This window comes from Dendronephthya gigantea, unplaced genomic scaffold (assembly GCF_004324835.1).
Source record: "Dendronephthya gigantea isolate DGI-Jeju-01 unplaced genomic scaffold, DenGig_1.0 000005F, whole genome shotgun sequence".
In the NCBI taxonomy this organism is placed as follows: Eukaryota; Metazoa; Cnidaria; class Anthozoa; order Malacalcyonacea; family Nephtheidae; genus Dendronephthya; species Dendronephthya gigantea.
The window spans coordinates 4,106,723-4,118,383 of record NW_021163015.1 but is presented as its reverse complement, the minus strand read 5'-3'; the positions used below and the strand labels follow the sequence as shown (position 1 = coordinate 4,118,383).

General features: G+C 34.7%; 3 protein-coding genes across 3 annotated transcripts; 1 reads left to right on the top strand and 2 right to left on the bottom strand.

Annotated features, from left to right (window-relative positions):
* The first annotated feature begins 40 nt into the window (after positions 1–40).
* Positions 41–1,366, top strand: LOC114516382 (ubiquitin domain-containing protein 2-like). The gene is made up of 3 exons (XM_028535841.1): positions 41–215; positions 365–592; positions 896–1,366. The coding sequence occupies exons 1-3, from the start codon at positions 137–139 to the stop codon at positions 1,282–1,284; spliced, it is 696 nt and encodes a 231-aa protein (XP_028391642.1). The 5' UTR covers positions 41–136; the 3' UTR covers positions 1,285–1,366.
* A 428-nt stretch (positions 1,367–1,794) lies between these two features.
* LOC114516379 (STE20-like serine/threonine-protein kinase) lies at positions 1,795–9,801 on the bottom strand. The gene is made up of 23 exons (XM_028535837.1): positions 9,412–9,801; positions 7,948–8,112; positions 7,801–7,849; positions 7,567–7,625; positions 7,379–7,472; positions 7,237–7,309; positions 7,080–7,137; positions 6,877–7,013; positions 6,696–6,777; positions 6,459–6,566; positions 5,255–6,218; positions 5,114–5,166; positions 4,798–4,949; positions 4,505–4,628; positions 4,298–4,426; positions 3,941–4,003; positions 3,753–3,833; positions 3,548–3,677; positions 3,215–3,339; positions 2,951–3,139; positions 2,750–2,875; positions 2,460–2,573; positions 1,795–2,371 (listed from the first exon to the last, which is right to left on the bottom strand). The coding sequence occupies exons 1-23, from the start codon at positions 9,559–9,561 to the stop codon at positions 2,207–2,209; spliced, it is 3,390 nt and encodes a 1,129-aa protein (XP_028391638.1). The 5' UTR covers positions 9,562–9,801; the 3' UTR covers positions 1,795–2,206.
* A 458-nt stretch (positions 9,802–10,259) lies between these two features.
* On the bottom strand, positions 10,260–11,582 carry LOC114516038 (triosephosphate isomerase-like). Its single transcript, XM_028535388.1, has 6 exons — positions 11,413–11,582; positions 11,191–11,314; positions 10,973–11,057; positions 10,778–10,910; positions 10,540–10,713; positions 10,260–10,441 (listed from the first exon to the last, which is right to left on the bottom strand). The coding sequence occupies exons 1-6, from the start codon at positions 11,528–11,530 to the stop codon at positions 10,323–10,325; spliced, it is 753 nt and encodes a 250-aa protein (XP_028391189.1). The 5' UTR covers positions 11,531–11,582; the 3' UTR covers positions 10,260–10,322.
* Positions 11,583–11,661: the final 79 nt, after the last annotated feature.

The following is an 11,661-nucleotide window of genomic DNA, read 5'->3' as shown; positions in this document are numbered from 1 at the left end:
ATTGCGCAGCGGCAGGGGCGTCGTAAGTGACGTCATTGTTTTCCTCCGCTGCCGAAGAAAGGTGTTTTGATATCTCGAAAAGAGTTTCAAATGAAAACAACGTCGAAAACATGAAGTAAATCAATAAAAAATCATCATGGGAGGCTGTATGGGTACAGCCAGGGAGCCCAGCGTTAATGTAGGCTCTGGAGATCCTTTGAGTACGTCAACAGGAGGTAGAGAAATGATAACTTCTTTGCAAGCATCTGTAACTTGTGTGTGGGCGAAGATCCAACATCAGAGCGAATTTTTTCCTAAGAATTTTTCTTTATTCCTCTATGAAGTTACACATATAACTGTTGATGTGTAAGAATTTCGTTTATAGTTGCCATTGGGCGAAATCAACCATTAAACCGCGAGAAACAAGAATGGAGTACAGAGGTACCTATGACAGAGGGACAACTCCGTAGCAAGAGAGATGAATTTTGGGAGACAGCTCCGGCGTTTGAGGGGAGAAAAGAAATATGGGACGCTTTAAAAGCTGCAACTGAACAGGACGATGTTAGCATGGCGCAAGCAATTGTTGATAGTGCTAATATAACTCTTCCAACAGGTAGATTTTCTGTTAACCACGATAATTTGTCATGGGCTGTATGTTTAATATCATCTGTCTGACTTGTCAATTTAATTTTCATAATTTTAACAAGTTTGTTTATTATAGTGTGCTGTCATATGTAACACGGGGAATACTAGAAAGAAAAATATGTAAATTTTTATTCAATCTGAAACCAGAAATCTGAAGAAAATTTTAAGAATTTCTTAAATGTATTTCCTGTCCATTTGTAATACGGAAGTTAAGTACAATATTTGGGAAAAATTATATATCAGCATTGAAAAATACTTTTGTTCTTCCTAGGTTCATTAACAGAAGCATATGATGAATTAGGTAACAACTACAAAGTACCATTATACTGTATAAACAAACCATCAAACTTGCTAAAAAATGATGATATTTGTGAAATGGCAACAAATGATAACGAAGAAGAGAAAGATGTACCAACTGGTGAAGCATATCCTGTGAAATTTAGACTGTCAACTGGCAAGGAAATGAAACTTCAAATTTATCCTTCTGATACAATTCATAAACTTAAGAAAATGATAAACAAGCGTGAAGGAGTTGCAATGTCCAGACAGAGATGGTTTTATAGTGGGCGACTACTAACAGATCAAATGACTGTTCAGGATGCAGATATTAAGAAGGGTTATGTAGTGCAAATCATTGTTTCTGAAGAGAACAAAAGCTAATTGCTAATATTTGACTAATAGATTGAAATAGTATTGTTGTAAGCCAACCTGAAGCACATCTCATCAATGCTAAAAAGTTTTACCATGTTTCTTCATTGATCTAGAAGATTATGACAAACAATTTTCTTCAAAAATAGCATCTTCGAAAGTATTTCAAACGCATTTTGGTATATGCTTATGTTAATGAAAGCAAGAGTAACAGTAAAGAGTTATCTCACCAATAACAGCTTTTTATTAAAACAATACTACCTGAATGCTGATTTGATTTAATGCAACCTTTAAAACCTTGTGAAATGTTCTAAAAAAAATACTATCCCAAATGTTGATAAATATGTACAGTATTGAGAGGTAAAAATTATCAATGAATACCAAAACATGTGTGATAAAAAGAAAACTTGATTACCTTTAACATTCACAAAAGCAGTAACCATCAAGCTGCAATCTTTAAGCCCCATCACAGTTCTAAAAACTAAAGTTTAAAAAACTAAACAACTCACAACTAGATACAAACATCTGTGAATGATTTATTTTGCAATGTGAGAATTCATAGTGTAAACTGCAGTAAAATAATTTCTATTCACAGCAAATATGAGATAAAATTTCAAATACATTGTTAAGATCAGTGTCATCCAACAAAGATATAATTCTTGTGAATCAAATGTCATTATATTAAGAATCTATATTCTATCTTATTGAAAAATACCTGAAAATATTCAGTGATTAGTTTTTGCTCCTACAAGCTGATAACTAGGGCAACCTTAATGCAACATTGCTGCAGTAAAAGGCTTAAAGACCGATGCTATAATTTCTAACTGTATGCAATAAAATGTGAATAGCAATGATCAAATTCTGGCGATTTCATCATTGTATGCCTGTAATTGTCCCCGATGATTACAAATCATTTATGTGAAAAATAAAATCATTAATATGCAAGTGCATCATTGTTTGAAGGTGGTGTTCCTTGATGCATATCAGGACCATTAGATTCAGATTTTTGATGCAGTAAAGAAGATTCCTCAGGGTGTTGATTTCGTGCATAAAATAACTGCTGATCTCTCTTCTCACGGGCAAATTTTTCCTCTAAAATCTGTAAAATCATCGACACATGAGTCTCACTAATTGCAAGAAGAAAATGGTCAACCTTGTATCCCAGGTGGAAAATCATATCTACATACCTTCTTGCGAGGCCCTAGTGATTTTCTCCATTCCATAACTTGTTCGTTATACTTCTCATCACGTTCTTTTAATTTTGCAGTCTCGCTATCCATTAGCATATATCTCTTCTCATTCTAAATCATTGATAACAAAATCTGTGGTGAGTGGTCTGTATAAGCTGTAACAATTCCCTGAGAAGGTTAAATCACAGTCCTGTAATCTCAGCAAACTGTACCTGCAATAACACTTCGCTTGTTGAGATATTAATCAATCAGCATTACCAATAATACTCTCAAATAAGGTTTTGTACCTGCAATACTTGTAATTCCTTAATTGCAGCATCCTGGGATACTCGAAGCTCCTCTTCCTCCAATTCTTGTCGTAAGATCATTTTGTCATATTCAGATCTTGCTCTCTTTGCCTCCATGTCATGGAACTGCAAAGAAAACACAGATAAAGCTGTATTGCTAGAGGATGCCATTGTTCCATGATACAGTAACACATGATTTACCTCCTTCATTTTCTCTCGTTCAACATCCATCGTCACTCTCTTATCTTTTGATAACGTCTTTCTGAACTGTTGTGACTTAGTCTTCAGATCGTTTTTCTGCATTTTTGGCAAACGTTTTCTTTCCAATTCTATTCGACGTTTGAGTTCTTCTTCCTGCATCCTCACCAAGTTCAAATGCTGCGCTATCTCCTATAATAAAAAGATTGTCACCAAAGTGCGAAAAATACAAAAATATATCATGATGATGATGCCTAATCATATTACCTTGTCATGTCGATTTACCATCTGTGATCTTTGTAAGAAAAACGTCTCTTTTAACTGACTTTTAGACATAAGATGTCGTTCACGTAGTTGTCTCTCCTCTACTTCCCATTTTAAAGACTCGTGCTCTAAAACAAACAGTAAGTTTAGGACATGAAATTAACCAAGACGTAGCCTCTTCTACATCAAAAAGGGCCAGGGAAGAGATGAAAACATCGGAATTCTTACGACAATACTAGATATGTATTGTAGCAGTACGATTCCTGAAACCATGGAAGACAATTGAACTGGCATAGATAAGATTTGGGAAATAGACTAAACACACTTATAACTTACTTCTTATATAATCATGTTTAACAGACAAGAAATTCACTTCTTTCTTTGCCATATCTTCTCGATGTTGTTCAACAAGTTGTTTATGATATTGTTCATAGTCAATATGTTGCTGGGCGAGGAAGTCGTGCTCCTGGACAGAAGACAGTTCAAGATACACATTGAAAGATATATTCTGTTAAAAATGATTAAGACGAAACCAGGTTACCTTGGACTGCCGTGTCACTTCCAGCTCCTCTTTTTTCTTTCTCTGAAATTCTTTTCGCTCAGATCGTGGTAATTTATCACTCTACAAGAAACAAAGTTAGTTTCTTTTTATTAAAGAACCAGGTTCGTCTTATTTCCCAGCGATTAACAGGAGCGACATGTTTATGTCGGAAATGAAGAGCAACGCACCTTCTTCATTTCTGTTTTTGCTTCGTCTTTCAGGCTTTCTTTGAATCTCTTGAATTCTTTTTCCTTGAAAATATTTGTATTTAGACAATAAATAGTTTGTACTTTACTATTAAGGACTTCAGGGTCAAATTGATACACATACCAAAGACAATATTAACAAAAACATGTTCCCGTACTCAGGGCCGCCGAGAGAAATTTTGGGGCTCGAGGCAAAAATGGCGTATACGACCATGGTCGAGTTCGCCGGAAAATGGCAAATACGACCATTGTCGAAGTGTACCGGAAAATGGCGTATTCGACCATGGTCGAGTCTGCCGGAAAATCGGTGGCCCTGCCTGTACTGTTCTGTCAACGAACCTGATCACTCTTTAGTTTCTTAGTCGCATGAACTAAATCTTTCTGTTGAACCATTTCCAGTTTCTCAATTTCACGTTTCTGATGTCTCGCCATGTTTTCTAAGTCCGTATCAAATTTGCGTTCTAATTCCTATAAATTCCAAAAATGAAGAATAAACGACTAAAGTATGATATATTTTTTATTGTATTTCTCATCAACTAAACTTACAGCATTTTCAAAATCAATTTTCTGTTCTTGTGCATCCCATTGTCGTCTGATTTTTGAAATCAACTCCATTCCTTGTTTCTGTTCCTCGCGCTGAAGAAGCTTCACTTCACGAAAATGTTGTTTTCTTAAAAAAAAACGCGAATGCCTCGTGAAATATCTAAACTTTCTGCCTTACAACACTCTCAGTTGGGTACTTTTTAATAACAAAGTTTCAGAGATTTTTGAGAGGGAATTTAGTACACTCGCACAAAGCATTTTTAGTTGCTATTTTGATCAACGAAATCTAATATTACCGTAATTGCTGTTCTCTTCGCTTGGCGTCTCTGTGGTCTTGTTGACTAATGTCTACAACTCGCGACGTCACTTCTGTCACAACCTGTCCATCTTTCATAAACTTTCTGGTCCGAGTTAAGGTTTTATATTGCTGCGTTTCATCTTCATTTGACTACAACAAAACAAGCAAAAAATGACACAACACTTCCTTTAAACTCTATATCATGCGCTATTTTTCTTACTGCCAGTTAATGAGGGTCTGGTATTAATTACGATCTGCATATACCATAAACCTCCATCGAAATATAGTGTATAAAAGAGTATATAAACAGTTACTTGTTTAGCAGGAGACGGTTTCTCAGCAATCCCATTGGATAACGGTTGTTTTCCTTTATTAACACAGAAAAATAAAATATGATTATTAATCAATCAAATGGTCATTTCTACCAACGAGTTTAACATTAGTAAAATTCTTACTTGGGGAAAGTGGTTGTTTAGTGGGGATATCATTTCCTTCTTCCTTTATATCTTCTAATTTTTCATTTCTTCTAGATTCTTGAATTCTTGATAATCTTTCGTTCATTTCCTCATCTTTGGCGATATTCTCATCGTGTTTTTCGTCATCCTGTGTTTTATTCACTTCTCCTTCATTATCTTCTTTCGTTTCACCCGAATTGTCTTCACTTTGTTCTAATTTGTCAAGAATATCATCAAACTTTGATGAATATTTATCTGTGTCCTCTTCCTGAGGTACGGAAACTTCATTATCAACATCTCCAGTAACATCCATCTCGCTGCTAAACTCGTCATCTCTTCTTTCGTCATCTCTTCCTACGTCATCTTCTCCAGTGACGTCATCATGGTCAGCAACATCATCATGAGTGGTAATCTGATCGTCAACACTGACATCACGAGAATGTTCCTCAGGTGACGTAACTAAACCCTCGACGACAGGTTCGTTATCATTCTCAACATCTTTTATATCAGACACAGTTTCTTCACCTTCTTCTGCACTCTTTTCATCTTCTTTTAGTTCTTCATCTTGAAGCGCGTCATCTTTATCTATTACTAATTCCTTATCTTCATCAATCGTTCCCTTCTCACCTTCTTTTAAATCTACTATCCCCTCTTCACCTTCTACTGTCCTCATATTTCTCTCATTGTTAATACTCGATTGCTCCTCTTCCGTCTCGACATCTTTCTTTTCCTCTTCATTGAAAGTAATGACGTCATCCTTCCCAGGCTCGTCGCTATGTAGGATGACATCATCGCCAGCTTCCTCAGGGGACGTAATGTCTTTCTCTGGTGATTGTTCGTTAGATTTATCAATACTCGCTTCTTCAGATCTACTTAAATCTCGAGAATGATCTGAGAGACTGCTTGATTCACTGCCAGGTATGGAATCGAGTGACCCAGCCGAGCTCTGCCTCATTTTTTCACTCTAAAAACGAATTTTTTGGCTTTAGAATATCTTTCTTATTCTTCTTCAAAACGACTTTTTCAGTCGCTGACTCATGGGGCAAAATAAAAGATGATTTATTGTTTAAGGCCTGGTCCACAACACACCGCCAAAAACCTTAGTCAACTCAGCATGTTGGCTTTTTATGTAAGATGGTTTCATAAAAAACTCTGAGAACTAGACTTGAAATTTAGGAAAAATAAACGATGAATTATGACATACTGGTAGATCCTCGGGAAGGTCTTCTAACGTCTCAACAACTTCAGCCTTCACTAAGTTATATAAATCTTTCAAAGGTTTTGTTGACGACACCCCTGAGATGAATGGATGCTAAAAATATAAAAATAGAAAGTTCTTTTTTATGAAAAATTACATCCAATCTAGTGGTAGGTGTGTCTAGGGTAATAAGCTTAAGTGCTTCTGGTGATGAGAATTTCTCCTGTGAAAATAGTTTTTTACCTCTAACAATTCAGCTGCAGTTGGTCTATCATTGGGTGTCTTAGTTAAACATTTTGCCAGAAATGAAATGAAGTCAACAGACCTAGAAAAAGAGATTATATTATTAGAAATCTCACCTGCCTATTTAAATGGGCAAATTTTAAGGAAAACAGCCTAAAACACTGTATCTATTAATGCCTACCATCGCTTGGGTTGCTTCAGAGATGGTGGTTCTGCTTTTGGGATTTTAAAAAGAACTCTCATTGGACTCATTTCATGATACGGTGGTTGCATTTCTGCTAGTTCAATAAGAGTAATTCCAGCAGACCACACATCACACTAAAAGAAGAAAACTGTTGAAAATGTTTTGTTACTAATTATGTAAGTAATGATTCATTAAATTACTTTGTAATCATATGGATCATCTTTGCAGGTTTCTGTTATAGCAACTTCAGGAGCCATCCTACAAAAAGAAACACAAAATATTGGAGCTTTTAGATAAAACAAAAATAGAGCTTGCAAATGTTTGAATATACTGTAGAGTGAATATTATTAAACTAACCAATATGGTGTACCAATAAAACTTTCTCTTCTTTGTAAAGTTTTTTTGTTCTTTGCAGAAACACCAAAATCAGCTGCACAAAAAATGAGGTACAGTTAGAACAAGATCAGATGTTGATTGTTATACTCCAATGATAACTTACCCAACTTAATTTCTCCATCGTTTGACAGCAATAAATTTCCAGCTTTGAGATCTCTGTGAATAACCTTGTCAGTTGCATGCAGATATGCCAGTGCCTTGAAAATAAATATAAAAACAAAATAGGTCTTGAGTGTAAATTGAATTTATTTGCTTTTCAACCAAGGGGTACAGGTTAAACATTTTCTTTACCTCAAACATTTGTTTACAAACAACTTTAATCATGGCCTCATCCAGACCTCTTTCCAGATCTAAAAATATAAATTAAATGTTTAATTTTTCCATGATAATCACAGAGATGGGAATAGAACTTTCTTATAAGATCCTGGTAGAGCTATAATACAACAGTCAGTTGGTTTGGTATATGGTTTATATGGTCTATATGGTAATAATACACTTATGAAAGGCAACAGGCTTGAAACTCACCAAGGATAATATCATCCAAAGCTCCTCCTGCACAAAATTCTATTAACATCTAAAAACAGTGTTTTCAAAAACATAACACTAAATGAGTAAGGCATTCTTTCATGTATAATTTTGAATTGATAAATGTTTAGTAAGTTTTAAACATACCCACAATTTATTATCAAAATAGTAAGCTTCATAAAGATTGATCACATTTTTATGTTTACATTCTGCTAGAATATCTATTTCAACCATAAAATCATCTAACTCAGTTTCATCATGAATTTCCACAATTTTAGCTGCAGCTTCTGCACCAGTTTCACGATGTTTTGCCTATAGAGAACAGAAATCTAAGGTTCAACATGTACAATGGTTAAACATTCATCTAAAAAAGAAACTTATTGAAACCAAAAATATCATTCCAAATAACCTAATTTTTAGAAATTATTACCATTTATGTCATCATTGATAAACAGATATTTGGACACAAAATTCCAATTAAAAAGCAGACTTATTGCAGACATTACTGGCCACAGAAAAGATAAGCCTATCAGTTATCCCATCATTATGTCTGATTTCTGCAAAAGGCATACTTTGATCCTTCATTATTTATTTAATAAACATACTCCAACAAAACCACATTATAATAAATACATAACTTGTGTATTTATTATAAAGTGTGTGAAGTGCCAAAAATCATAACTTGTGTATGTATGTCGTATATTACAATACTTTTGTCATTAGTATTCCTACATTTTTTATTCTAGGGTTTTAGGAAACAATTTACAATCCAAACAGAACATCCCATGTTAAAGAGATGAAAAAAATAGACCTAAAAATGTGATAATTATTTCAAAAATTCATTTCACAACTTCCTGTTTGATGTGACCAATAAAAATTGTGAAGTAAAACAACTGAAGGAAGTAATACAAGTTGGCATTTGTGAATTAATTTTTAGAGGTGGTTTCAACCTTATGACTTTAACACTAACCTTGATTAGGTTTTGACCTAGGTCAGTTTGAAACATGTTAGATTGTGTAACACTAGGGGTCAATCTAACCTTGACTTAATATGGATTAACAATACAAATAAACATAGCTAAAAATACAGCTACGTAATGCTAACCTGTATAATGTAAATTGAATGTAACAAGATTATTTTAAGTTTGTTTTATTCAACCCCAAAAGTGTTCATGAACACTTTTTCATGCAAACTATGTGCTTATTCTTCCCCAAGAGGAAGTCTCACTGCAATTACTGCCTTGCATCATTAGTTTCTAACAAAAACATATAATCAACAACACAAGAAATACTGGTGATACCTTACAGTAATATGCTTACTTTTGGTCAGCAAAATATGAAAACTGAATACCGAAGCAATACTACAAAATTGATACTTTAAAACAATTAACTAAATTGTGACTAAATGTTGATTTAATTTTTGTTAAAAATACTCTAGACAAAGCCACCTTATAAAAGCTGTCACGCAAATATCACTAAGCTAAGTTCACCATTTCTCATTAAATACGAATGAAATTCTTCAAGGCTCAAAATTAGACAGATAAACCATGTTGACGTGTTTAAATCTTAAGATATATTATATAAATATATCAAAATTCATTTGTACACACACCTTATAAACTTTCCCAAAACTTCCGTCGCCTAACTCGCCTGTCGTTTCCCATAAACTAGTTGGATCTATATTCAATATAATGTTTGGATATTCCTTTTTCTTCTTCGTCTTACTCAGACTAAACGGGAAAATATTTTTCCAAAAAGACATCGTTGCAAATTCCCGGCGCCTGACTGTTCGTGTTGTAGCGAATTTCTACGCCCGTTTTTGTTGTAGTTTTTACAAAACCACTTGTCCTTGGAAGTCAGTTTCTTCCTTGATAAGTATCTATATTTTCTAAATCCTTTCCTTGTCCATTTTAAAAGAAATAATAAAGATATTTAATTTCCTACAAAGAGCATATATAAACCAAGGCATAATTCTATCCTTTCCTGGCCCGGCTGGCCGTCATCTGAGGAGTCAGAATAAAATTACCCGCGAACAGGCAGCTAATTACTAGTTTTATTCTCTTGTATCGAATAGTACGCAAAAATAAATCCTCTGGGGAATCCGGACACCAGGGACAGCAGGGCCCTGCCCCCCCCCTACAGTTTTACAGCAGCTGAAAGTGTAGAAAGCCCTTTCTGTTTAAGGGATTACATTGAAGTTCATTAACAAATCTGCTTTAGATGCAACTGACCAGCCTCAAAGTATTGTAACAATCATCCAGTGAAAAAGTACCAGACACAGAACACTGAAGTGCAAATAACAAAATCGATCACCCTTTGAAGAAAACCTGCCCCTTTTGCGCTCCCCATTTTAGCACAGCACCTGCCTCTTGGCATCCAGAGGTGAATCTAAGCCAAAAGTAGATATAACCAAACAAAACACAATAAATATATATGGAAACCAAATAAGAATTTATACACTTTTGAAGGAAATTACATATTAAAGTTTGCTGATATTCCTAAAATAACTCCATTCAACACACATTAAGACTTGGAATTAATGATTTCAATGAACTCAGGTTTCAGAGAAGCTCCACCAACCAAAAATCCATCAACATCTGGTTTTGTTGCAAGTTCCCGACAATTCTTTGCATTTACAGAGCCTAGAAAAGATGAAACATGTTTAACGAATCTAATCTAATTTATAGCACCACGATAGTTCAACAACTACATTTGCAAAGCCAACAACGTGATATATTACCACCATAAATGATCCTGACAGAATTAGCTACATCATTTGAAACATTGTCATTTAACCATTTCCTAATAAGGGCATGAACTTCTTGCGCCTGATCAGGTGACGCTGTTTTTCCAGTACCAATGGCCCAAACTGGTTCATAAGCTATTACCACTCTGCACCAGTCACTGATATTCGCTGCAAGTAATATTCAACATTTTAGCATACTTGTGGTGGAATAACATCACTTTTTCAATTCTACCTGCAATAGCCTTGATTTGTCTGTATACAACTTCAGCTGTTGTGCCGTTTTCTCTTTCGCTCAACAGTTCCCCAACACATGCAATCACACCAATATCTGCTGACAAGGCATGGCCAACTTTCTCGCCAATTAACTGCAATTCAAACGAGAATGTCAGTATTTATACAATCAATATTTTTAAACAAGTTTTGGTACCTCATCTTTTTCACCAAATATATGCCTCCTTTCTGAATGCCCAAGAATTACCCATTTACCACCAACATTCTTTATCATTTCTGAACTAAAAAACCACTACACTTGTTCACTAATGACAAATTACAAGATATTAACTTATTACATTTTTAGGGGGGAAATTTATCTACATGCCATGGTGTGAGATTTGAACAGGGCAATATCGGACTCCCAGAACTAACCTTATCTCACCAGTGAAAGCTCCTTTAGCAACTTTATAACAATTCTGTGCTGACACAGCTACATCTTTTGTAAGATCTTTGATAACTTGTGTTAGATATAATGCAGGTGGTGCAACTACAACCTCTAAATAAAGTAAAACAAAAACGACTATGTAAATGTCAGAATATACAAAAAAATTATTTTCATCAATTTATATCAACCAATGCATGGGCAAAACTGACCTGTGGTTGTTGAGTCATTCACTCCTTCGTTTAAAAAATCCACAATTTTTCCAATGCTTGCAGTATCTCCATTCATTTTCCAATTTCCTCCAACAAAAAACCTTCTTGACGAAGCCATGACTTAGTTAAATAAAAGCTTCAAAAAATATTTGCAAGGCTTCGCTGGAGCCACTAAGTGATCACAAAATAACATCCTCCAAAATAATCTTTATTATAGAATGTGGAAATGTTCTCAAAATATATTTAGAG